At 44.3% G+C, this 27921-nt stretch overlaps 1 protein-coding gene across 1 annotated transcript; it reads right to left on the minus strand.

Annotated features, from left to right (window-relative positions):
• Positions 1–914: 914 nt before the first annotated feature.
• Positions 915–17695, minus strand: KDELR2 (KDEL endoplasmic reticulum protein retention receptor 2). The gene is made up of 5 exons (XM_029219571.1): positions 17487–17695; positions 8707–8807; positions 5408–5566; positions 4074–4326; positions 915–2960 (listed from the first exon to the last, which is right to left on the minus strand). Exons 1-5 carry the CDS (start codon positions 17575–17577, stop codon positions 2926–2928), a joined length of 639 nt encoding a protein of 212 aa, XP_029075404.1. The 5' UTR covers positions 17578–17695; the 3' UTR covers positions 915–2925.
• Positions 17696–27921: the final 10226 nt, after the last annotated feature.

Consider the following 27921-nt stretch of genomic DNA (forward strand, 5'->3'; position numbering starts at 1 on the left):
CATGGAGCCCCAATCCAATCAGCCCTCATCAGACCTCACTGACAGCAGGTTTTACAAGTACCTGGGAGTCACTTTCTGAAGATGCAAGCTCTCTAACAAGGGCAAAACTACTAAAGTCATCAAATGGGTCAAAGGAACTCTGGCCGAACTGGTTCCAGCCGGCTTTCAAGGCAGCTGTCCCAAGTTAAGCACAAAGAAGGGGAGGGGAAAGAGGGCCCCTGAGGTCCTGAGCACTTGATGTACCCCAAGCTCTGTGTTGTGAGCTTCAGGACATGGGCTCATCTACACCTCGCAGAAATCCTGTGGCAGGAGTCTCTGCTGGTAACTGAGCGGGAACAAGGCTCAGGTTAAATCCAAAGTCAGAGCTAGAGTGTGGGGGAGCCAGGACTCAACATAAGTCTGACCCCAAAGCTTGTGCCTTACCTAGCATTCCCACAAACCACTTACGATTTCTACTGAAATGGAATCTTTGCTTGATCCTTCTAGGAAACTGTCCAACCAATTGGTATCTTTGGAAAGGCTGGGCTGGATCTTCCCTAGCAAGGCCTTCCACCTGCAACTTTTTTTTCTCCAGCCATTTCTCTCTTTGACCCGACTATAAAAAGCGGGAAACCTTCCTCTTCTTCTTTTCTTTGGCCATGCTGAGCAGCTTTCAGGATCTTGGTTCCCCAACCAGGGATTGAACCCACCACAAGTGAGGCACCGAGTCCTAACCACTGGACCACCAGGGAACTCCCTGGGAAACTAGGATGCCTGTGATTGAACTGGACAGGGAATGGATTGGTGCCTGTAAGCAGCCAACAGCCAGCAGTTTTTCAGAGTTACTTAGTGGGCAAATTTGTTAACTTTGCTTTATTTCTCTGTATGTTTACATTAAAAAAAAATTCACACAAATAAAACAGCTCTATCAAAAGTATGAATTACCTGATAACCTTTATTCAGGAAGTGAGAGTAATTCTGAAACAGTGCTTCGTGAGGTGCATCAGACAATGCCTTTGTTTCCAGCGTGTGCAAGGATGCTGCCCAGTCCTGCGCTCCCCTAAGGCACCTGTTAAGATGTCATCCTGGTGGGCCACAAGATGGTGGCAGCATCTTAGCCAGCTTTACAGTTACTTGGGCAGAATGACTGAAGGAGGCACTGACACTTCATGAATCAAGTGGCGTGCGGAAGTCCCAGATCCTCGCTCTATGCATTGTGCTCTCCAACGAATGATCCCAGCCTGTGTTTGATTTACATGCACAAAAACAAGTGTGAGACCCCCACCCATCCCCAGCTTGGGCAGCAAGGAGTCTGCTCCACTTAGGACACGATTTCCTACCCTTCCTCCACACTATCAGAATCTTCCAAGGAGGATGAAAACAGAAACAAAACTAGGATGTCAGAAAGAAAGATACTCTGATACACAAAAGCAAAGACATGCGGGGGGTCGGGGGGTGGGAATGAGAGAGAGAAAGAAAGGAGGTTAAACTATGCAGTTACACTACTTATTTGGAAAGATGTTACGAGACACACTAGATAAAAGTAAAACCCATCCAGCTCCCTTCCTCCACAAGATATTTTAATGCAGCAAGCAAGAAGACTACATCCTTCTTGTAGTAAGCACTGCTAGTATTCAACACGTTAACATTTATGGTGCATCACATAAAAACAAAGTCAAATGCTTTTGCATAAATCAAAAAAACACAGCAAACCAATACAATGGCAAAATCAGGAGGAAAATTCCAAATTTTCTAAAAAATACAGAGGGTTTTAGATTATTAAGTGGAGAACAAATGTTTGCAGCCCTATGTAGAGCTTTTGTTGCCAATCAAAAAACATAAAAACCCATCCTGACATAGGATGTTCCAAAAGCCTAATTCAGAAAAAAGACAATTTCTTCTCTGTTTAGTAAAATGTTTATTTAGGATGGTAACACAAGATAAGTCACGCAAGAGCTCAGTAAAAACAAAACAAAAAACAGAAAAAGTAAAAGGAATGGCAATTGGTGCTGCCAGTTAAAAAAAAAGGTAAATCACTTTGCTCTCCAAAAGTGATATGAAAAATCTGAGCATAGACATGGTTGTAGTAATCTTTTGTAACTATAAATTAAAGTGATAGGTAACTACTTGTGTTCCATTTCTCAGAGGAGTCCTAGATCCAAAATAATCACAAATGCTTCCTGCACCTCACGCTCAGACAGCAGGCAGCCCACAGCCCCTGCCCGAGCTCTAACAGCCTTGGGATGGTCTCAAACTGACACTTCTTAGCAGGGGAGGAGGGCAGGCACCTTTGGTGACTCCTAAATGAGACTCCATCGACATTCAGAATCTTAAAATTTTGGTAATGAAAACCGTAAGACTTGCAAGTCACCCTTACCAGCCTTAAATGTAGTGTTGTGACGTCCAAGGAAGGATTTCCACATCAGGTGGGAAGTGATTTGAACAGATGTACCAAACTGGACACAGTGTCTCAGATTTCAAACAAAGATAACTCATCTCTTGGCAAAAAAATAAATATAGTGGAATGCAAGTTTGATAGATGGAGGAATATATAATCTACCAATTGTCAAGGAGTATGATTTCATTGCAGACACAAAGAATCAACAATTTCAAAGAATTTAAAAAAAAGTTTGCACTTATTCCTCACAAAATCTTCACTTTTGCAACTATCCCAATTGAAGCTACACACTGACTTTATTAATACAGCATTAAGTTTCTTTGTGTAAAAAAATCTTTGTACATAGTAATAAAAAAAGATAAGGCAAGATGCACTGAACAGAAACCTTCTGCTTCTTTCCCTCTGGGTTCTTACAGAGCCACAGATGACTACCTGCAACAGAAGAGTTTAGTTTCTGATTTTCCATATGAAGCATCTTGTGCCTCTGCTGTGGTAAGAATTCTGTCCGAGCACCCTGAAGGACAGATGCTGGTCATGGTCTTTGGCACTTACGCTGGCAGACTGAGCTTCTTTCCCTTGAGTACTAGAATTTTCAAGAGAGGGAGAAAAAAACAAAAGGTTACTGATCCTGACAAGCTTACAGTTTCCTCCTTCCCATTCCCAGAAGTCTGTCATACGAGATACTACATAGTAAGGTACAAGGAAATAAGCTTCTGGCAACCAACAGGCGTCTGATTTTGGTGTCAATAAACAAAGCCCTCTGAACTATGGAAGTGTCATGCACACACAGACCGGAATTTTCTTCATGTATCTGGATGCCACAGCAATTGAATTTAAAAATAGTAATTCAATTGTCACTAAATTCACAGCAGCTTTTTTTTTATCATGACTTTCTTCCCTAATTAACATGTACTGAAATATAACTGTTATGATATTTTGGATGTTAAAAAAGGAGGTAAGATACATATGCCCTTATACCTAGCAATTCCACCATTAGGAATTTTATTGCATAGCCAGGATTCTTAGCCTGGGATCTGTGGTTGGGTTTCAGAAGCTCCTGAATTCCCTAAAACTCTACGCATATATTTGTGTGAATATGTCTAACTGTGCATTTTTTTCTCATCAAGGACCATGGCTTTCATCAGATTTTTGTGACGTTCACACATCCTCTATTCATACAAATGCAAAAATATGCACATACAAGGATGCTGATATAAGCACTGTATTTTTAAGCCCAAACACCCATGAACAGGGGGCTGAGTAAGCAAATTATCGTAATCCACATAATACTCTATCGCTATTAAAAATTATGTAGATGTCTGGGAAAAAGAGCAGATTATAGAATAACATGTTTAGTTGAAATCATGTATCATTAAATTATTACATTTACTGAAGCATTAACAATGATTATCTCTGAGTGGTAGGATTCTGGGTGATTGTTTTCAGAATTATTAGTTCTGACTGATTTTACAATGAAAACGTGTCATTGTAGAAAACAATAAAGTTACAGAAAAAGAAAAAAAAAAAAAGCCTGACAACCCTGACTGAGAATTTAACTGGACAGTCATTAAAACGTTCCTCTGAAGCCAGTTCTGCTTTCTGAGCAAGTGTCAGATTAGGAGCATGCGAGGCAAGGAGAACCCCTAGAAGAACACACGGCCATACAACAAAGCTGGCAGGATGCAGCCCAACGTACCTTTTGTAATGTACAAGTAGAAGAAGTCGCAGTACAGGATGGTCTGGACAACGCCGGCCACCACAGCGATGAGGTCAAAGAAGCCCTCAAAGTAGAAGCGCCAGATCCAGTTGACAAGATACAAAGCACGGTAGAGGCCCAGGAAGAACAGGTAGTGGGTGGTGATGGTCTCAGCCTCCCCGGTCTTGCTGATCATGAAGAGCTGTGGCAGGATAGCCACTGACTCAAGGTAAATGGAGAAGGTCCACAAAATCTGTAAGAGAAACAGCACGCTTTGGTCAGCATCCAGTGCCCGCCATGAGTTCACAGGAAACACTCTTGCTTTACTGTGAAGTAGCACAGACTGGGGAATCTGGCATCAGAGCCCAGGCCAGAGTAGCTTTGCAATTTAATAAATCACAGAAACTTCAGCCACAGATAAAAGGCACGGACACTCCCAGTGACAGGCTGGACAACCTGCACAGCTCTACCTCTTGGACTTTCATCACCTTGTCTCTCCAGCGTTGCATTCTTCAATTTTCTGGGACTCTACATATATGCTGCTTCTCCTGCATCAGCTTATCCCACTCCGAATCTAGGGTCCCTAATTTCTGCTTTCTGCCAGGGTTGACAAGACTGATGACTGGGGTCCTTCCACTCCCTCACTGCTGTTTTTCCTCACCAACTGGGTCTCCTTTCCAGGCTATTTAAATCGTCTATTTTTCTTATCCTTCAGGCTCTTTTAGCATGGTTAAATCAAAGGGGTAGGAAGTCAGAGCTGTAATCATGCAAACTCTCTGCCCAACACAGCACTTCATTCACGATGACGAAAGGAGGACTTGTGAGTAGTCCCTGAAGTGTTTCAAAACCCAGGCGCTCCCTGCACCATCACATGACCACCGTCAGTGCAGTAACTGAATCAAGCCCAGAACGCTCAGGGGTGGGCGGAGCGCATAGGAGCGCTGGGGCACCACGCTAACTGCGCTTCCTGAAGACGAGGACTGAAGCAACGCTGCTTAGGTGATTCGCAGACGGCACCAATGAGCGAAGCCCGCGCACGAAGAGCGGGAGCGGGGAGAAGACCGTGTGCTTCAGACACTCGGACAGGCAGTGCACTGTGCTTGGAATCACAGAAGCCAAGTTTATACTCTAAAGGAGAGTCAGAGACACCCAAAGAGGTGTCTAACCTGGGTGCTTAATTCCTGCCCACGATTTATTTACACCAAACCATGTATGTCTGCCAACCCACCGCCCCGCCCCCCAAAAAACCAAACCAAAACAGAACCCCATTACCTGCAAACAGGTCTATTTCCCTAGGGAACCAGACAGGGTTACTAAATAGCCTCTTGACTAACCTCAAGAGGAGAGAAGTCATGATTGACTAGAAACGAGAGGCCCCCCACAGGGACCACCAGAAACTCCACTCGGAAAGTATCATGATTTCCATCGTAGGTTGCCTTAAATTTCATGTAGATCAGGTACACTGTGGCATAGGAGCAGGCAATGTAGATAAGCTACAAAGAAAAAAAAATACTGGGTCATCAATATCTTAAAATTGCTCACACTCTCTTGGCTGTCTACATCATCCATATGTATACACATACACACACACACACACACACATATGTGTATATATATATATATTTTTAAATTTAAAATATATACTTTGTTGGGATATACAGTTCTATAAGTCATATAACCACCACCACAATCAAGACACAGACCAGTCCTAACACCTCCGCCACCCCAAATTCCCTCATGCTGCCCCTGCAGAGTCAAGCCTTTCTCCCAGCCTAACCTCTGGCAATCACTGATGAGTTCTTGGTCCTTGCAGTTTTTGCCTTTTCTAGAATTCCATTCCATAAATAGAATCATAACCATATGTCAACTTTAAGATCAGCTTCTTTCAGTTAGCATAACGACTTGAGATCCAACTGTGTTGTCATGTGTATTAAGAGCTGGTCCCCCCATATTTCAAAGCAACAGCCCATGTCTGGGTGCCACAGCTGTTCATCCACCCAGCAGTTAAAGGACAGGTGGGTTGTTCCCAGCTTGGGAGATGGTGGGTAGAGCTGCTGTGAACATTTGTGTACAGGCTTTTGTGTGAACGTAAGTTTTCATTTCTCTTGGGTAAATACCTACAAGTGGGATTGCTGGATCATATGTTAAGTGTTAAGTTTAACTTTACATAAGAGACTGCAAAGAATATATTTTTAATCTCATTTTAAACTATTAGATAGTAGCTTTAGAAAAAAAGTGAACGGGAAGTTCAATGCAGTTCAAAACCAAGGCACTTCCTTACAGCATGAAGATATTTCTGAGCTAGTGCTTTATCTAAAGATAAGATAAACAATGTAACTCATGTTAAACTTTACAGTGATGGTTTTAACTTATATATTGCTGCTATGAAATTTTGCCTGGTAACATAACAAAAGCAAAACCAAACTAAGTGGTAATTTGTAAAACACTGCTGCCTACATGTTCGTCTTTCATATTCAAAAGGTTAAACACTATATATTCATCTGAACCCAAGGAAAAGTCTGATATTCTGAAATTACACCAATTTTCAGACTGCAGAATTTTAGGCTCAAGAAGCAAACGGCAATTCCAGCCTATAAACATAGACAACCAGGATGTCAGCCGCGTGGCCTGGTGCCACTTCTCTCCAGGAAAGGCAACTTGTGAAACCTGATTAGGAAAACATTTGGGCAAAACAACTTCAGAGAAAAATGAGAGCAAGCATCCAGTCCACATACGCTTAAAAACAAAACAAAACAAAGACCTAAACTGTCCCTGGCATCTTATCATGAAGTTATTTAAAATTGTTGATGATACCCATACACCAAAAAGTAACACACACACTCCCCTCCCCAATGCAAAATCAAGGAAGGTCAATATCTTATACTGTTAGAGTTCTCTCCACATGAAAATATATGCACGTATGTATATGAATAAAATAACATATAATCCACATGTATAAACAAAATACACATCTATGTACAGAGCCCCCCCGCCCCCGAACATCCTGTGAAGGCACACGGTGGCCGGGGGTCCCTCCCCAGCCCCACTCCTGCAGCCAGCCCAGACTGTGCCCATAAAGGCTTAGCAGCCACTGGGAAAAGCAGCTGCTTTTCTCCTCTCACCAGTGCTTGGCATTTAAAGTAAAAAGCTATGAGCACATAAAACTTGGCTCTCACTGCCCTGATTTTCAAGACATTATGTTTGGAAGCAACAATTAAGCAAGTAAGGATTCCTCTGAAAGCTAGGCATCCTGGGGGTAAGGGGACTCTCACTCATACACTTCCAGTATCTACAGTTGTAACTTGCCTGCACAGCAAGCAAAGACCTAGGCTTTCTGTTTTGGGCAGCGCCATGCAGCTTGTGGGACCTTAGTCCCCTAGCAGGGATCGAACCCGGACCCCTGGCAGTTTGGCGGTGAAAGCGCAGAGTCCTAGCTACTGGACTGCCAGCAATTCCTGGACCTAGCCATTTTTAAGGGAGCGAATTATTTCCTGATAATGACGCTCCCATCACTTAGTAATAAAGAATGGAATGATTACAGGTAGCTCAAATTTGCTTCTTAGTAAAGACCACAGGCTCAAATATTGCTTTGTCTACTTTGACCTGTGCTTATAAAAATGCTTTTGAACACAAAGTGTTGGGGGGAGTTGCTTTAAATACCATACCCATGGCTTTAAACATTGCTTCCCTGGGTACCAATAACCAAGTGCCTACCATAGTGCCCAGCACGCAGGTGCGGTTAAGCATTTGAAGAATGAATGAATGAATGAAATCAGACATCCTTTACACATGCTGAGAGCCCCATCCTTTCCTTCATGGCACCAGTCACACACTGCAGTCATCCATTTAGTGCTGCTATGACAGTCTGCTCTCCGCTGTCAGACGGAGTGCTGCTTGCTGTCTGCCCCACCCTCACTGCGCCCTGGCGGTGCTCACCAAGTGTGAGGTCAGTGCCTGTGGGAAAGAACTGAGGCTGCCGTAAGCGTGGAGCGCGTACCACCAGTGGCACACAAGAGGCTAGGTGGTATACAAACATTTTGTATTTTGAGAGCTATACATTTGTTTTCATGCGGGGATATATGACACCAAAGGTGTCATGGATACTAATACTTGGGACAAGTTAAAAGGTTTAAAATCCATATTAAGTACATTATGGTGCAGCTGTTGCTTCAGCACAGCAGAAGTGACACCCAGATGGCACACCCCGGCCCTCCCAGAGCAGCAGGCGAGGAGCCCTGGCTTTCGCTTCTCGTTCTGAACCAACTTGCTGGGTCTCCCAGGGAGTCTATAATTTCCTACTGCTTGAAAACATGATAGTCACCCCTCTTTCTTATAAGGTTTTCAAGAGCTTTAGAACTTTATCATAGTTGAGGAACTTAAGACTAAGAAATCTCTAAGTGTGAAGCACTTTCATTAAATAGATACTGCTTTGATGTAGGAAAAAATTATGCTTAATGGTAACTATTCCTAGTTATATGTACTAGGTGGTCTAAAAGTGCCTACATCAAGAACAGCATATTTAGACATTATTCTCGAAGATGTTTAATTAAGTGCACAGGTGACATAAATTTAACAGTTTCCACAGGTCTGTGAATTACGGATAAAATACATTCCACTGGATGCCACACCATACCTTCATAGACGTATTATATAATGAAATAAATGAAGTAAAAAGATCCAGGTAACGAGTTGTGAAGACCAGTGCAAAGAGAAGCTGGCTTTTCCCAGAAATACCTAAAGAAACAAAAGGAAAGCATTAGAAATGCCTCCAAGAGCTTTATGATTTTTGTAGACAACACCGTGCAGGAAACGCAGGAAAGTGGGACACCAGGGGTCAAGGCTGATGGTCGGGATGACTCTAAATAAATGACAGCAGTTTCAGGTTTTCTTTCCCTTAACATTCTTGAACATAACCGTTTGGGAAGGTTCTAACAACTTTTCTGTCTTACTATGATGGGTGACCATAGAAAGTGACTTAACTATGCCAGCTCCAATATACCAGGATGTGCATTGTTCAAATGAACATTAAACTTCTCAAATATGTCTAAGCAGGAAGAAATTTATTTCAAAAACCCTGCTGTTACTTAGTGTTGTAACTTGTCTGTTACCTTTAGCATCTTTCCATTTTAAAACAATGTCTCGTGGTGACAAATCTTTCGAGGATGGAGCTGGAATCTACCTGGATTAAGGAACCCTGTGGGGGACAGTGTTTCAGGGCAGAGTTTGAGCAGTAATCCTCCTGGATTGGCCTCCCAAGGTGACTTCTTTTGTGAGGGCAGCATTTACTTGGGACAGGTTAAAAACTTTAAAAAAAAGTTCTCTTAGATGAATCACACAACCAATCTCAGACTCACATAAAAATGCTCCTGGATGCTATGGCAACAAGAAGTTGGGAACCTGCTAGTCTCCCAAAGAGCAGTCTTCTATTGTTTTCACATTTTGAAACTGTTTCTCCCTCCAGAGCACTGTTGTGGCACATGGAGACACAGCCGGGGACATCTAGTAGATCAGGTGGAGTGTACCCGACATCTGGATTTGGCCAAATATTTGTGTGACAACAGACTGTGAACTGTGGGTTTCAGAGGTTGGAGAAAGAGCGAATTCATTAAGGAAACTGAGTCTTACTAGGTGTCAGAGCCAGCCCAACCTCACCTACATTGCAAACTTCACACCATCAGACATTTAAGCAAGTTTGTATTTAGCAGAAATGTCACTGCAGCCAAATCATTAGCAATATTCTTCCAGAATGTGAAAATCATATTGTTTTAAATGATATTTTACAAACAACACTACTTTACAAAACAATTTTAAAGCCTGTTGAAGCGAAAAGCCTGGATCTAAAAATGCTACTTTCTACACATGCATAATTGCAGTTCCAACCTATTCACAAAAATACCTAAATAGAAACCGAAGAAAAAGTTGACTCTATCCCTCTGGATCCATCAGTAGTAACCAATTTCAAGCGCCAAAGGTGGAGATACAGATAGTCAGCCTGCCCCTTCTAGTCTTTTCTCCAGTAATAGGAACTTTTTTTTCTTATCAAAGATCAGTGTTCCAAAGGAGAAACAATGAGGCTGCCATTGACATAGAGAAGATGGGAGAGAGAAGACAAGATGGGGGAAAAAGGACAGGGAGCATGCAGTTCACGTTTGGTGATTGTTGAAGCCTTGAGTGAGAAATTTCCAGTTCATTTTCTATACGGTTCTTTCCAATATTTTAAATAAAAAATTATGGAATACACATGGGCAAATTTTGTTGTAAAGGGTTTATTCTAATGTCCTCATTTTCAGCATTCCTATACTAAACATCAGGGACTATCATATTGCTTTTACCACTCCCCTTTGGGACCCAATTCACATCACTTCCTCTGGGAAGTCGTCTTTGAAAACACCCTCCCTCATTGCTGTTTATTCATTCAGCAAGTATATACTGGGAACTACTTCATGCCAGCTGCTGCCCTAGCTCCTGTTACAGTGCTTATAAATACACTGTGATTACCTGGTTGCCTGTCTCCCTCTCCCCCAAACCCCCACCAGACACAGAGATCTCCGAAGGCCGGAGTCATGCCTTATTCCACTTCGTGTTCTCTGTGCTGAGCACTGGGCCTGACACACAGCAGGGCCCAGAAAATACCTGCTGAATGAATGAGCAAATGGAAAAAAGAAAATGCAATTCATTTTATTTTCATGTCATGGGGGTAAGCTCTCATTTTATGGTATTTTGGGGTAACACTTCCAAAGAGTTTCTAAGTCATACTGCGTCTCTATGACTGTAAATAGGCGACATGCTCTGGGCTCTGCCCTAATTTACTGCCAGCCAGAGGGTGGGGCAGAGGAGCAGGGGACAGGCAGCGAGTGGTCTGCAGCTTGTCCCGTGGTGCAGAATCCATGCAGGAACCGCCATGCTGGAAACCTGAGTGTGCTTACACAGTTTTACCCTATTCTTCCTGGCCTGGGATCCTGATTAGCAGGTAGCAGCTTTTCCCTTTAAAACATAAAAACTGTTCTGTCTTCCCGGGAAGGCAGGGATCCCAGCTGAAGACAGATCAGGCAGGGGCAGGAATCTCCTTCCAGGGGGAATACTTGCTATAAGCCAGAGGGGCTCCCACAGTCAGTTTCTGTGTCGAGACCGAAGCATGCGAACGCTATCGGTAACGAGCTCTCAAGAACACTCACTCTAAATGTTTCTGTAACAGCCACATCCCCATACCAAATGCACCAAATACCCAGAGTAAGGAGTATAGCTTGTAAAGTGGAAACCAGTCATTAAACTTAACACCATTCCTGTCTTTTCCCACTGGGCCAAGTTAAGTTTAATAAAAGCCTACAACTAAATACTCCACTGTATGTTACTTTAAATTAAGCTGGTTAAAAGCCGCACTTCTCATATTCCCATTGTATTTATAGAACAAAGCCCTCAACCAAAAAGAAAAGCGTTCAATGAATTATTTTTGTCCTGGCAACAGCTGAGATGCAACCAAGCACTGTAGGTCAGACTACCAGGGTAATCTGCATGGCAGCATTCAACAAGGGTCCCAGGCACCATGCTCTGACCCATTGTCTCAAAGGATCCAGAAGCTCTCCTAAAGGCCATTAACTTACCCTGGAACCAGCAGCCCAACAGTCAGCACCTGACTCATAACACAGCTCTTGGGACTTGGGGAAACAGAGGCTTTGGAGCCAGAAGGTTTGGGTTCAAGCTCAGCCCTTGAATGCACCAGGTAAGTCAGGGCCCATTACATTCTTGGCCCCCCTAAACCTCACTTTCTGCAGCTGTCAAATGGGGACAAATTATGCCAAACTGTGGGACTACTGGAAAACGTGTTTTTGACTATACCTGCCACGCTGCAAACGCTCAATAAATGACAGCTATTACTATGTATCGCTTTGCCATCTTTTCTTGTTTTCAGAGAAATCCATGCTATTTTATTAAAAATAACAACTGGACTGACATACATGGAATAAAAATCAAAAGGACCTTTTTAACACCCCTCCCACCTCCATTTTAAGTGCAATGTTCCAGGCTTTTTGTTAAAGCCGCTTTCTATATGTGTATTTATATGTGTGCCCACACGTTTGCCCCTTAAAATGGGGCCATACCATCTCTTGCTTTACAATTTGCTCTGTTAACTCAGTGTTTCAGATATACCTTCTCCTGTTAATACTTCCGGCTCATTCTTCTTAATGGCTGCATAGTACTCCGTAGCGTGCAGGTACCGACATGTGTGACCCTTCCACTAATGGACATTTGGGTTGTGTACAATTTTTGTTCTTATAAAAACATCTTTGTATCTATAAACAGTATTTTGTATTTATTTATGTACAACAAACATCTTTATGCCTATATATAGTTTGTTCACATATATGACAATTTCTATAGTTCAAATTCCCTAGAAATGCTGGGATAAAATAAACACTTTGTTTTGAAATACTGCCAAATTTCCTCTACATAGGCTGTGCCAATTTACATATTCCTTAACACCAGATGAGAATACGCCTTACTTCGCACCCTTGCCTACATTAGATCTTTTAACCTCTGACTTTTTCCCACCCAGCAGCAAATGATGGCGTGCACTGCTATTTTAATATCCAAGTTCCTAACTACTAGTGAGGCAAGGCATTCTTCCATGTTTAACTGGCCTTCTGTTATTCTTCTGTGAACTGCCAACATTGCCCATTTATCAGATTGTTTTTTTTAATTTGTAGGAGTATTTTATTATGGATATTAACCTTTTGTCACTTAGATATATTGCAGATTATTTCTCTCAGTTTATTATCTTTTAACTTTGATGATATTCTGAATTAGTAAGTTAATTTGGGGAGACAAATCATCTTGCTTCCTCACCAGCCTGCCTGGTCCTATCCAGGACATTGGTATGAACATATATTCAAGGTCACCTTCTATGTCCATGAGCAAAGTTTCATACTTTTCCTCATAGAGGTCTTATACCCTCCTTGTTGGGAAATTAAGGGAGCCTTCCCTAGGGTCTTGCCACTTCACATCCATAGGATTTACTGCCTATATGGTTTGATACCCTGTGTTTTTATCTTTTTATACATGTTTTATTATTTCAACTAAATTGCAGCTTTCTTGAGAGCAGAAACTTTGACAGCAACAAGCTGCTGCTCTGGACTGTGCCCCCAGTGCCTTGCACATGGTGGGTGGTCAGTAAGTGAGAGCAATGATTACTCACAAGACTGGCACTCAAAAGAACAAAGGTGACAGCTGCTACCAAGAGGGACCTGGGAATGTGAGGCAAAAGCTTCCTGAAGTACTCAGTGACAATAAAAGAGGAGGTCTTTTCCATGTGCTTCAAAAATATAAACTGTCACAACAAGGACATACTGTATAGCACAGGGAACTATACTCAATATCTTATAATAATCTATAAGGGAAAAGATTCTTAAAAAGAATATATATGTATACACATACACACACACACACATATATATGTATATATATATGAATCACTTTGCTGTACACCTGAAACTAAAACACCGTAAACCAACCACACTTCAATAAACAAAAAAAAAAACAAAAAGAGGGAAAAAACTCCCCACATCTGGAAGAGCGACTACAAAAATCAATCAAAATACCAGACACTGTGTACTACTTAAGACAATTTAAGATGAAATATATTAAAACCTAAAACTTCAACACATTGAAGAGCCAAGAAAATGGCTGCTTTTTGTAAATTAGATACATTCATTGCCAAAAAACGATCTCCTAATAAGTTCAAAATATAAAGGTAAATATATATATATATACATATATATACACACACACATACACACACACACACACACATATAAAAACTGTCCAATTACAAGCAACGCAGGGACACTGTACATTACAGTCATCTTCAGGAGAATGAAAAGTCTGCAACTTACATGACAACAGCTAACAACAATCTAAGCAATAGGTGGAGGAGGGAAGGGGAGGACTCGGGGAGGATGGCTGGGAGCCTTGGAGCTCACAACTCCACTAGTACTTTAAGCACAAGAGACACAGTACTAGTAATAACTATCAGCCTACAGGAAATGTAGACAGGAAATCCTTCACGTACAAACCAAGGCTCGTCCTCCCAACACTACCCAGGTCAGTGTTGAAGACAATAGAGTGACAACTTGAGCATACTGTGGATCCAGCTGCAGTCATAGTTCAGGAAGATGAGGAACTCACACTTCATTTGGGTACCCCTCTGTCATGACAATGGCAGGCACCGGAGAATGCCAGTTCAAACTAAACCAAGATCAACTCCCCTGCCCTCACTTTAAAATAGGTCCTTTAAGGCAGTTGTTCAAGAAAACAGAATCTTCCTCACTCACCTGTCTCATCCCTTACCCTAAGGAGCAAAAGCCCCGTGGTTCTATAGCTGCAGCTATGTTTGTTTTTATTTATTTGTTTGTTTGTTTATTTATTTATGGCTGTGTTGGGTCTTCGTTGCTGCACACGGGCTTTCTCTAGTTGCAGCAAGCAGGGGCTACTCTTCGTTGCGGTGCGCAGGCTTCTCACTGCAGTGGCTTCTCTTGTTGCGGAGCACAGGCTCTAGGTGCGTGGGCTTCAGTAGTTATAGCAAGCGGGCTCAGTAGTTGTGGCACGCAGGCTCTAGAGCACAGGCTCAGTAGTTGTGGCGCACGGGCTTAGTTGCTCTGCAGCATGTGGGATCTTCCCAGACCAGGGCTCGAACCTGTGTCCCCTGCACTGGCAGGCGGATTCTTAACCACTGCGCCACCAGGGAAGTAGCAGCTGCAGCTGTGTTCAAAACAAATGCCAAAATCCTAAAATGAACCCCAATACCAGTATTTTCAAAGTGAGAAACACAACCTGAATGTACACGTCTCCTATTTTAGTTGAGAACCTCATATCAAATTCTTACTCTTTCAAAAGTCTCTAAACAACTTTAAATTAGGATGGAAAAAACAAGGCAGTTAGTCAAATTCAGACTTTAATTCTGAATAAACGATCTTGGTGATTTTGATTTTTACAAGGCCAGGAAATCTCACATATAAGAACTAAAATGATGCTAAGTCTGATAAAGAGGATAGTTTAATAACTATTGGAATACTGGGCAAACGCACACAAACTTAACTCACCTATGTACCTTCCTTATTATTTTGGCTGAAGTATTTTATATTTTCCTAAACGATCCTAAATCTCCCAAATGAGAACATTTAAAAATGTTCTAAATGAATATTTTAAAACAAACAAAATAGCAAACCTCCTTACTTTCTCCTATTACTCAAGGTTCCCTTAAGAATTCTATATTCAGCATTGCACTAACTTCTCCCCAACATCTTAGTTTAGATACACATTTAGGAGATCGCGTGCTTCAACATTTAATGACTTGACAGAGAAGGGGGTTCTGAGGAACATATGAGGGATAAAGAGATTCATACAAAGATTTTGGAGCAAAAATAAAGATTAACAGTAACATTTTCTGGTGGGGGGATGGGCAAAATGGGTGAAGGTAGTCAAAAGGTAAATCCTGGGGATGTAACATACAGTGGTTAACTGTAGTTAGCAGCACTGTATCGTATGTTTGAAAGATGCTAAGAGAGTAGATCTTCAAAGTTCTCATGGCAAGAAAACAATGTAGCTATGTGTGGTGATGGGTGTTAACTTACTGTGGTAATCATTTCACAATACACATATAAAATTTCTACGTTGTACACCTAAAACTAATATAATGTTATATGTCAATTACAGCTCATTAAAGCAGGGATAAAAAATAACATTTCCTGAGTGCAACAGAAAATGTCCTAAACTACTCACCTGAATAATTTTGAGTAATTTAAAACAAAATTATTCAGGCCAAATAGATATTTATTCAAATTCTTAATTGTGAGTTACTGATCACCTGTGTTCCAACCCTGGCACTAATTTTCTCACCTCCCTGAGCCTCAGTTCCCTGGTCCACGGAATGGGGGCAACAGCACTCACCTCATAAGGTTATTTCAAGGACTACATGGGATAAGCTATATAAGGTACTTAGCTCACTACCTAATACATAGCAAGCACTTAAATGTCAGCTATCACAATCGCTGAAATTACTTCGCTGTCTTTGGAAATCATACAACTGAACCTCTCAGAACTATACATAAGTTGAGAGATCACCTCCAAGCCAAACACACCAGCTTCAGTACATGGACTTTGTAATATCCACTTTGATTGCTCAAAGGTCTTTTTTGGTTTTGCTTACTTCCTGGATTTCAGCTATGTTCCAGGGAGACAGGTGAGGCCTGAAGACAGCAGCCAAAGATGTGGTGTTCCTTGACAGGTGAAAATATTTAGAAATCAGTCGGGTAAATGGAATCTCTGCCACCCAGGTCCTTTGGGACCCCATCTTTTACTGTCTCTGCAAAAATTAAGCTCTTTCATTCATCAAACGTTATTATACTAAGGCCATGGCATCAAAAATATGCTTAAGGAAGACGCTGTAATTTTAAGAAATCATTTAAAATTCGCCATTCTTAAGCTTTTAGGGTTAATGAAATGCAAAACCCCGCAACTACTAGCCGGTAAAGATTTGTCTCACTGCCTCTCAGCAGTGTGAGCATGAAATGTGTACTCCAGAGGAGCGAGCCGCCAACTCACTGGTGACGTGGAGTGAGGAATTACAGGAGACCACACGAGACCTCGGCGGTACCCGGCGCCGCGCCGCAGGTTGAAGAGAACCCTATATTAGATGAAGGCACTCGGAGTTTGACAAACTAGATCGTCCCTCAAAGCAGCATTAACTGCCGCAAGAAATTCGCTTAGAGACCTCCCCATACCCCCTCCCGTGGCAGGCGTGATCCTGGACCCGAGAGCTGGCGTGTTAGAGCAGGACTCTAAGGACAGGCCTGCCCGGACACCCTAACGTAAAGGCCAGTCCTCGAAGGGGCAGGGTGGGGAGCAGGGTGACCTCTCCCCACACCAGCCCCACCTACCGGGCTGGGTAGTCTGCCACGTCAGGCCGAGCCGCCGCCGTCCTGCCCATCCTCCTCCCGCGCGTCCCATTGATTCGCGGGCTCTCCGCACCTCGGGACCCCCAGAACAGGCGCTCGGAGAAGCGCCCACTAAAGCCGCGGGCGGAGGCCGTGCCTGCCGGACCCCCGCCCCCCCATCCAAACTTTTCAGAGAGAACAAGGCCCCGCGCTGTCCAGTTGGCGCTTCCCCCGCTCCGACGGCTCAAGCTCGCGAGCCGACCAAGTGCAGAGCTGGGCCCAGCGCCGCGACACCTCACCCCGGCCTGAGCTTCCACCCCGAGGGGCCGCAGGCTCCCCCCGGGCCCCGCCGCCCGCCAGGCCGGCCGAGGGGGTGTGTCGGGCCGGCGCAGGCCCGCGGGCCGTGGGGCAGCCGAGGTCGCCTGGTCCTCCCAGAGACCCGGCCCCACGCCCGAGCCTCTCCTGGGCCTCGCCCGCCGCTTACCGGCGCAGGAGCGCGTCTTCCAGATCTTCAGCAGCAGGATGACGATGGCCGCCAGGTGGGACAGGTCCCCGGTCAGCCGGAAGATGTTCATGGCGGCGGCGGTCTACGCGGCGGCCCCAGGCTCCGCGGCTCAGGCAGCGGCGGCCACAGACAGGAAGCTGCGAAGATGGCGAGAGCGAGCGCGACGTGGCCAGGGACGTGGCCGAACTGCCGGCGCGCGCGCGGGGCAGCTTGGGAGAGCGGACGGCCGCCAGGCCCCGCCCCTTCCCCGCCCCTTAAAGGGGACGCTTCGGGAGCAGACCGGGAGGGCGGGCAGGCTCCGGGGCCCCCTACCCAGGACCCAGACTGCTTGCGAACTTCCCCCTGCCGGGTTTCCGGCTTCTCTTCGGGTGCCAGCGATTTCCTTTAATTTTTGAAATGACACTCTCTTGTGGGGGATATTTTTTCCCCTCCCACTGATCTTAAGAGCTCTATAGGCTTACTGTACGAAAAAGTATGAGGGGGAAAAAATTAATGTGATTGCATCACTCAAGATAAGGTGGATATTGGGGTTTCGGGGAGGGTGCGGCTTATGCGGGGATCTGAAGATTTTACCATTCTGGGGACTCTCTTTGACAAAGAGTGCAAAATTAGGTAGAAAACGAACATTTCTGTAGGATGTGAAAATAAATCACAAGAAATTACTAACGGAACGAAGCTGACGAACAGGATACGCTGCATAATTTGCGGGGCCCAGTGCAAAATGAAAACGTGGGTTCCCTGATTGTTCAAATGCAGGGAAAAAAAACCTGCTGCTAAAGGTTCTAAAATGTAAACCTTTTCCCTTTATTTTGCAGTCTCTCTCGACTTGCTTCCTGTTCTCTGTTTCATGTCATTCTAAGTAAAGAAAAAAGAAAATATTAAACTATGATCATGAATTTTACCGTTTGTCTTTATATAGAGCCATGTCAGCTTTGAATGCAAATATCAGAGCATTTAACATGGGTGCGGAATCGCTGAAAGTGTAATTTGTATTTTATGGCTTGTGCATGGAGGGCGCCTGGAGTTGGCCAGAAGAGATGAACACAGGCCAGACCCAGGAAGGTTGGAAGGAGGAAAAAGGGGTCCCCAGGGACAGTGGAGGCCAAAGGAGCACATCTTTGGGCGTGGGATAATGGATGGGCCAGTGCCACTGCTCCAGTGAGCCAGGGTCTTGCCCAGGACTTAGCTGGAGGACCAGCATGGGCCTGCTGGCTGCTGGTTCCCTCTCCCTCCAGCTGAGCTTGCTGGGGCAGCGAGGTGAAACCAGGCACCTCCCCTTACCATCCTCTACCACCTCAACCCATGGCAGAGGGCAACATCAAGCGTATTGCAACCTCGGTGCCAGGACACATGAGGTACCTGGATCAGGGGTGGGCACGAGGCTTGCGCCTGCCAGGGTGGCCGCTAAAAGGTGGGACAGCCATCACCATGTCCTGCTCAGAGAAGCCGCAGGGCACACGAGCTCAACCCCACCCACTCTGACCCACATTGCACCTGCACCCTGGCCCCCACGTAAGCAGCAGATGCAGTGGTCACTGGGCAGGAGAGAGAGGAGGAGGCCGGGCTCCCAGGGCACAGGGGAGCAGGCACACTGAGGGACAAACGACCAGGAGCCAAGACTCCAAGTCTCCGTTGCATGTGCCATTGTCTCATGGGACCTCACTTGCAAAACATAAATCCAAAGGTAAAATTATTAAGAGTTTGAAGAAGATGAGGGTAGACCATTATGCCTTGATTATGGGACCTTCTGTCCCTGTGAAAATGCATGAAGTCAGCCCTGCCAACAGATACCACAAACAACACTAAATCCTGAAAATGAAACATGTTTTTATTAATTAACTCACTGGCGCACTTCTGTAATGCTCATTTTTCCTACAGTTTTTTCATTGTACACTTTTCAGCCACCTCTTCATAGGACGATGATTTTTTTGTACGTCTGTGTGTTGGGATTAACAACCTTAATAATGCAGAACATTGCCATTTTTTTCTATTTTTTATTGAGATATAATTGACATAAAACATTAGTTTCAGGTGTACGATGTAATGATTCAATATTTGTATATATTGCAAACGATCACCGCAATAAATCTAGTTAACATCCGTCACCATGCATAGTTAACACAATTTTTTTCTTGTGATGAGAACTTTTAAGATCTACTCTCTCAGCAACTTTCAAATATACAAGACTCTATTATTATAAACGATAGTCACCATGCTGTACATTACATCTTCAGGACTTATTTTATAACTGGAAATTTGACCTTTTGACCACCTTTATCCATTTTGCCTAGTCTCACCCCAACAATGATTTTGAAATATTTTCTAGAGAGAATAGAAAAATTATGTTTTCTCCATCATGGTTAATTGAAAAATGCTTTTGATAGTTTGGAAACATTTCTTTCATCTTCTCAACTTGTTATTGGTAATATCATGGACATTATTAGGACAGTTGTCACATTCAGAAAACCTCAATCAAGTTATTTCATATAAAAGCTGCAAGTTTGGGACTTCCCTGGTGGCTCAGTGGTTAAGAATCCACCTGCCAATGCAGGGAACACGGGTTCGAGCCCTGGTCCCAGAAGATCCCACATACACAGGAGCAACTAAGTTCACGTGCCCCAACTACTGAGCCTGAGCTCTAGAGCCCGTGAGCCACAACTACTGACGCCCACGAACCAAGAGCCCGTGCTCCACAACAAGAGAAGCCACCGCAATGAGAAGCCCGTGCGCCACAACGAAGAGTAGCCCCTGCTCGCCGCTCGCCGCAACTAGAGAAACCCCACGCACAGCAAGGAAGACCCAATGCAGCCAAAAATAAATAAATAAATTTATTAAAAAAGAAAAAAGCTCCAAGTTTTCAGGGCGTTTTCTAGTTTTCTTGTGCAAGGACTAACTAATGTAATACTTTTTGGATTGATGACACTAACTAGCTTGTTGGCACTTCTTGTTGTATTTCATGGTTTTCATACACAAATTCATTGACACTTCCCTTAAGAGGGAAGCCTAATCCCCTCCCCCAACCTTGAATGTGAGCTGGATTTAGAGACGCACTTCTAACAAATAGAATACGACTGAGATGATATCATATCACTTCCGAAAGTAGGTCATAAAAGTTCTTCTTGCTTCCTCCTTTCTCTCTCATCAGTCACTCTGAGAGAAGCCAGCTATAGGCCAGGAGGACACACAAGCAACCGTGCGGAGAGGATCACATGGTAAGAAACTGAGTCTTCTTGTAAACAGCCAGCAAGGAACTGGGGCCCGTTGCCAGCAGCCGTGTGAGTGAACCATCCTGGAAGCAGTATCCCAGCCCCAGTCAAGCCTTTGGATGAACGCAACCTCGACTGATGTCTTAAATGCAACTATTGGGGAAATGTAATTAAAAATAAAATCTCCAGCCAACCCAGTAAAACTTCTGCTCAAAATATAGCAAAGAATACAATAGTTTTGCTATTGAATAAGGATCAAACCAAACTGTGATGTGCATCACAGACAATCCACTAAAGAGATTTCGGACAGAAAGAAATCTCACCCTTTTATTAATATATAGCCAGGCAGACACAACTCGTTACATATATATGAATTGTCTTTGTCCAAAAGAAAAGAGAAAACTTATCTTTTCAACAAACAAGACGTTATGACTGTGAGCCAGGCACAGTGGCTAAACTCCCACATAGACAGGAAGCCTTGGTGTTTGTATTTCAAAGAGACAGCTCCAATACCCACCAAGGACAGTCCTAGGATGCAAAACTGGCAAGAGGCTTATTTAGTTTTTAAAAAGATTTATGTGCCTGAAAGAGACAGAGAAAGGAGTTAAGATGACAAGTTTTCTAAAGGAAATGCTGAAAGAAAAGGTGTGTTGGGGGGAGGGTGTTTTTCCCTTTTGGCACCAGGAAAATTGTAAACTTTTAAGATTTTTATTTACCTAAGCTCATGATATTTCCTGAGCCTGAGGCACCCAGCTGAGCCACTCCCAAATTCCTGGCCTTCCAAAATACATATTCATTCCAAAATGAATATTTGCTGTTTTAAGATGCTAAGTTTTGGGGTAATTTGTTACCCAGTCACAGAAAACCAGTGCTGGAGTGATACATAAGGCATGCAACTTCATCCAAAGACCCACGCGATGTTTGAGTTCCACCAGGGTTTGTGCTTCACACAGAGGTACAGAGGCACTGTGATCATTCTACTTCACTGGATTTCCATGAACGCAAAAATGAATCCTGTGTCCATAACTGTATACACTGGGTTTTTGAATCTATTGACACAGGAGAGATTTTCCATTTTTATGGAGCATCACTGAGAACCCAATCATCCACCTACCATTTTACCTTCTTACTGGTTGGAAGAACTTTTTGCACACTAACTTCTGGCCCTCTATACTGCACACACTGTCTGTGCCCCACTAGACACAGAGATGCATCCCCAGCTGCAGAAGTGTGGTCAGGATCCAGCTGGCAGCTACAGAGAGACTCCTCATCCAAGGTCACACCTCACCCAAGCCCATACCTGCTGCCGGAGAGTGAGATGGGGTGTCAAGGCCTGGCCATGTCACCTTGAAGAGGGACATGCTAGTGGACCACACTCAGTCTCAAACTCCGCATCGTGTGGCCGTGACTTTCTTGGGCCTGTGTAACCACTGACTTCTCCATCTTCCCAATCCTGCTTCCTCTTCTGCCCTCCACAGGTTCAGATTCCTAATAAACATCTCATACCCCAAACCATCTTGGTGGCATCTGCTTCTGGAGAACCCACCCCGTGACAGTTGGAGGTGGGGGTCCAAGAAAGCAGGTGGTTAGATCCTGGTTGGAAAACTAAGATCCCACAAGCTGCGCAGCATGGCACGGCCAAAAACAAAAAACAAAAAAAACACACACACAAAACCCCCCCCCCAAAAAAACAAAAACCAAAACAAATGTGGTGTTCCAAGGGGCCAAAGGATTGGGCCTCTAACAAGGTTGCCAATCAGCTTACACCTGCCTTTCCTGCATGCAGAGCTCTGTTGACACCACACGCTGAGAGCTTACTGAGTGCTTGATCTACCAGCATGGGATCCCCCGTAATACTACAACCCACCGGAGGGTCCACTCCTCAGCAAAGGAAGTAGGAAGTGGGGCCATGACCCCTTGAACCGCTGGTGATATCACATGCCACACCACCCAGAAGCTGCCATCTAGGGGTGACGTGACGGCACAGCCTGTGGATGGTGCAGCTGAAATGCCAGCTCAAAGGCAGTGCTCGGCAAGATGGGGTGCCATCCCCCAGGATGGTGTGTGCCCTAAACTTCTGCCTGGCACTGTGTCCTCACAAGGAAGAATGCATGGACCTGGACACCAAGGGGTGGAAGCAGGAGTGGTCCCATGTATCATATCTGTTGCTGGGTAACGCATCACCCCCAAACTTAGCAGCTGAAAACAATGCACATTCATTACCTCGCTGTTTCTGTGGGTCAGGAATCTGGTTGCAGCTTGCCTGGGGGCCTCTGGTTCAGGAGCTCTGCAATCAAGGCATTGACCAGGGCTGTGGTCATCTCAAGGCTTGAGTGGAGGATGATTGGGGCCGATCAGCTTTCAGGCTCACTGGTATGGCTGTTGGTAGGCCTTGGGCCCTCTCTGGCTGCTGGCACGAGACATCTGTCCTTTGCCACGTGGGCCTCACCCTACTGCAGCTATACCATGGCAGCTGGCTTCCCTTAGAGCAAGTGGGCAAGAAAGCAAGAGAAGATGCTCAAGGCGGACGCCACAGTCTTTTTATAACCTGATCTTGGAAGGGATATCCCATCACTTCTGCTGCCGCAACTCTGGGCTCTGCAGGGCTAGAGTCCTGGTCCCCAAAGGGGGACGCTTCCACCAAAGGACACAAAAGAGTCCGATGGGATGATAAGCCACAGATGCTGCCTGGGTACTTCGGGCTTCTTATGTGCAGACACCAACTGGCAAGAAGAGCCCCCACTTTGACAGGGAAATTGACCCTAATACCAAGAGGAGGTAGTGCTGCTGCTACTCCATAAAATTCGGGTGATCTACTCAGAGCCTCCTGGTAGTCCCTTGCACAATTATGACCATAAATGAATGGGTACAGCAACCCCAGCCTGAGAAGGGCATGTCCCTGGGAGATGAAGGTCTGGGTCACGCCCCCAGGTAAGCCATCAAAGCCAGCAGAGGTAGTAACTAAAGGTGAGGGGAGTCTAGAATGGAGGAGGGAAAGGATGGGTATCCCTGGCAGCTTTGAGGCTGCCTCCAGTGACAATGGCTACAGTTCATCCTGCTAACTTCCCTCTTCTAAGGAAAGCAAGAAGAAAGGCTGACTGAAATCCTGCAGGATCAGAACCCTCAAAATATGAGAGAGAGGGAGAGAGATGTGTGCGTACGAATAGCATGGGCTATGAAACCCAACGATGCACCGCCAGGATCCCCTTGGAGGAGGAACTTCCTGTGTAGCTGTGGAGAGCTTGGTCAGCCGAGCAGAGTGAGGTCAGGGTACAGCATCTGTAACTTCGGTCTGTCCATCCACTGGGAGCTGCTTCATCCCAGGTCATGCCCTTCCCAGGGCAGCCATACCCAGCCACTGAGCATAAAGGCCCTGCCCCTCAGCTCACAGGACACCCCCGTGGACAAACCTCGCTCCAGAGCTTCCACCTGGTCGGCTAAGGCTGTGTCAGACCTGTGTTGCAGTTCATGTTCTCACTCCTTCCCCTCCCAGGCTTCGATCCTCAGTAAACTTCTTGCACCACAGGCTCTATCTCAGTATCTGCCTCCAAAAAGCCCAACCTTTGACACGTGCTACGGGACGCGTCTGTATGATGATCTGACCTCTGGCCTTACACCTGCCCCAGGTGAATTGGCACAGGTATTCCTGGAAGCCATTCAGACACCGGGACAGCTAGCAGTCACATAACTGGATGTGTACAGGATTGTGGGTCCTCTAAATGTGTCCCACTAAACCTAAACTGAATATGTCCCCAATGCAACTTCCCCTTAGCCAGACCACAAAAATGCCTGGGGTCTCTCCATGAACACTTAGAATGTGCGGGGGCGGGTAGAGTGGAGTCAGTGATCTTAACCAATTGTGGTTCAAATATCTCACTTTTGCAAAATTTGCAAAAACACATGACCCTGGGAATGCATAGTTAGAGCCCCTCCCAGGGTCTTCAAAGTAACCTGTGCAAGTGAGGGGCCCTGGAGCTTAAGCTTCCTTCACTTCATGGTAAGTAGCTGCCAACGTGTATTTTGTCCTGTCGTTTAAAAAATATGTACTAGGGGCTGCCCTGGTGGCGCAGTGGTTAAGAATCTGCCTGCCAATGCAGGGGACACAGGTTTGAGCTCTGGTCCGGGAAGATCCCACATGCCGCGGAGCAACTGGGCATGTGCACCACAACTACTGAGCCTGTGCTCTAGAGCCCGCAAGCCGCAACTACTGAAGCCCACGGGCCTAGAGCTCGTGCTCCGCAACAAGAGAAGCCAGCGCAATGAGAAGCCCACCGCAATGAAGAGCAGCCCCCACTTGATGCAACTAGAGAAAGCCCGCGTGCAGCAACAAAGACCCAACACAGCCAAAAATAAATAAATAAAATAAATAAATTTATTTTTTAAAATGTACCATATATATGTATATATAGTAAAATGTAAAATTGCACCTTGTTTTTGAATAATTAAAAATTATAACCATTCTTCCACATCATTAACTCTTCCTGAACATCATCTTTCCATGGTACTTCTTAAACTTGTTTTCTTTTTTTTTTTTTTTGGCCGTGTCACAAGGCTTGTGGGATCCTAGTTCCCTGACCAGGGACCAAACCCGTGCCCTCGGCAGTCCCAACCAGTGGACCCCCAGGGAATTCTCTTCTTAAATGTTTTTTAATATCCTTTTTGTAGTAAAAAGGAGTCCATGCTCATTATAGGAAATTTGAAAATAGGTAAAAATAAGGGGGGGAAGTCATCTATAAGTCCAAACTCTAGAGCTGAAGCTCAGAGCAGATGTGGTATCGAGTAGGGGGGCCTCCCCACAATGATTCCCCAATTCCCAGGGGAGATTTGGAGTTGTAGAGTCTTGCTGATTATGGGGCAAGATGGGGGAGGATTTGAACAATGTCTGAATTGTGGTGTCAGTAAATATAGACTTGTCTGGGAAGTCTGGAGGGGAAGCAATGGAAGTCCAGCTCCAGACAATCCTGTGAGCCCATGAGGGGACTCTCTGTATGTGAAGAGTGAGTGGGACTTGGCTGGTACTGTCACAGCCTTGTCATCATGTTGGAAGGTCTAGGTTGAGGGCCTGGGACAGCTGGACCACTGGAGTCTGTAATTGGGGTTCTAGACATTTTGCTCTGAGGTTGCATTGAAGGAGCAAAATCTGGGGAAGGGGTAGAGAAAGAGGCTCTCCACCTCTTTGCTTCACAATAGCCTGCCAAGGATGGTGTCCATGTGTGGTAACCCCCATGAGCCATGCCACCTGGTATGCATGGGCATGTGTAGTCTCTCCCACCCAGAGTCTGGGTTGGGCCTGTGACTCACCTTAACCCATAGAATGAAGCAGAGTGATGCTGTGCTGGCTTCACACTATACTATAAAGCTACAGTAATCAAAACAGTATGGTAGTGGCACAAAAATCGAAAAATAGATCAACGGAACAGGATAGAGAGCCCAGAAATAAACCCACCACCTATGGCCAATTAATCTACGACAAAGGAGGCAAGAATATACAATGGAGAAAAGACAGTCTCTTCAGTAAGTAGTGCTGGGAAAATTGGACAGCTACATGTGAAAGAAGTAAATTAGAACATTCTCTAACACCATATACAGAACTAAACTCAAAATGTATTAAAGACCTAAATGTAAGACTGGATAGTATAAAACTCCTAGAGGAAAACATAGGCAGAACATTCTTCGACATAAATCACAGCAATATTTTTCCAGATCCATCTCCAAAAGAAAAGGAAATAAAATAAAAAATAAGCAAGTGGGACCTAATTAAACTTAAAATCTTTTCCACAGCAAATGAAACCATTGACAAAACAAAACAAAAAAAACAACCTACTGAATGGGAGAAAATATTTGCAAACGATATGACTGATAAGGGATTAATATCCAACATACATAAACAGCTCATACAACTCAACATCAAAAAAACAAGCAACCAGGAACTACCCTGGTGGTCCAGTGGTTAAGACGTTGCCTTCTAATGCAGGGAGTGTGGGTTTGATTCCTGGTCGGGGAGCTAAGATCCCACATGTCTCATGGCCAGAAAACCCAAAAACTGTGAAATAGAAGCAATACTGTGACAAATTCAATAAAGACTTTAAAAATGGTCCACATCAAAAGAATCTTAAAAACAAACAAACAAAACAAGCAACCCAATTTAAAAACAGGCAGAAGAACTGAACAGACATTTTCCCAAAGAGGAAATGCAGATGGCCAACAGGCACATGAAAAGATGTTCAACACTGTTAATCATCAGGGAAATGCAAATCCAAACCACAGTTAGATATCACCTCACACATATCAGAATGACTATCGTCAAACAAAACACAAATAACAAATGTTGGAGAGGAAGGGGAGAAATGGGAACCCCCTAACACTGTGAGTATGTAAATTGGTGCAGCCACTGTGGAAAACAATATGGAGGTTTCACAAAAAACTAAAAATAGAACTACCATATGACCCAGCAATTCCACTCCTGGGCATATATCAGGAAAAAAAAAAAAAACACCACTAATTCAAAAAGATACATGCACCCCAGTGTTCACAGAAGCATTATTTACAATTGCCAAGATATGGAAGCAACCTAAGTGTCCATCAACAGATGAATGAACAAAGAAGATGTGTCATATATACACAATGGAATACTACTCAGCCATGAAAAAAGAATGAAATTTTGCCATTTGCAGCAACATGGATGGACTTGGAGGACATTATGCTAAGTGAAATAAGTCAGACAGGGAATTCCCTGGTGGTCCAGTGGTTAGGACTCAGCACTTTCACTGCCAGCGTCCAGGTTCAATCCATGGTCGAGGAACTAAGATCCCACAAACTGTGTGGCATGGCAAAAAAAAAGCCAGACAGATAAAGACAAATACTGTATGATATCACTTATATAAAGAATCTAAAAACCCCAGCAAACTAGTGAATATAACAAAAAAAGAAGCAGACTCACAGATATAGAGAACAAACTAGTGGTTACCAGTGTGGAGAGGAGGTGAGGGACAATATAGAGGTAGGGGAGTGGGAGGTCCAGACTATTGGGTGTAAGATAGGCTCAGGGATCTATTGAACAACATGGGGAATATAGCCAATATTTTGTAATAACTGTAAATGGAAAGTAAACTTTAAACACTGTATAAAAATTTTTAAATTAAAAACAAATAAATAAAAGAGAATGAAATATCTTTCGAGACACAGAAGAATGTCAAGAGCAATGAGAA

Source organism: Monodon monoceros, unplaced genomic scaffold, assembly GCF_005190385.1.
Source record: "Monodon monoceros isolate NGI ecotype Baffin Bay Population unplaced genomic scaffold, NGI_Narwhal_1 Super_Scaffold_13, whole genome shotgun sequence".
Taxonomy (NCBI): Eukaryota; Metazoa; Chordata; class Mammalia; order Artiodactyla; family Monodontidae; genus Monodon; species Monodon monoceros.

Bases quoted from the DNA above. Each gene is read 5' to 3' on its own strand.
- KDELR2 (XM_029219571.1), bottom strand. From the start codon at position 17,577: ATGAACATCTTCCGGCTGACCGGGGACCTGTCCCACCTGGCGGCCATC. The intron at 8,808-17,486 runs GTAAGCGGCGGG...TTGTTTCTTTAG, and splicing joins GAAGACGCGCTCCTGCGCCG to GTATTTCTGGGAAAAGCCAG. The intron at 2,961-4,073 runs GTACGTTGGGCT...TGAAAATTCTAG, and splicing joins CTACTTGTACATTACAAAAG to TACTCAAGGGAAAGAAGCTC.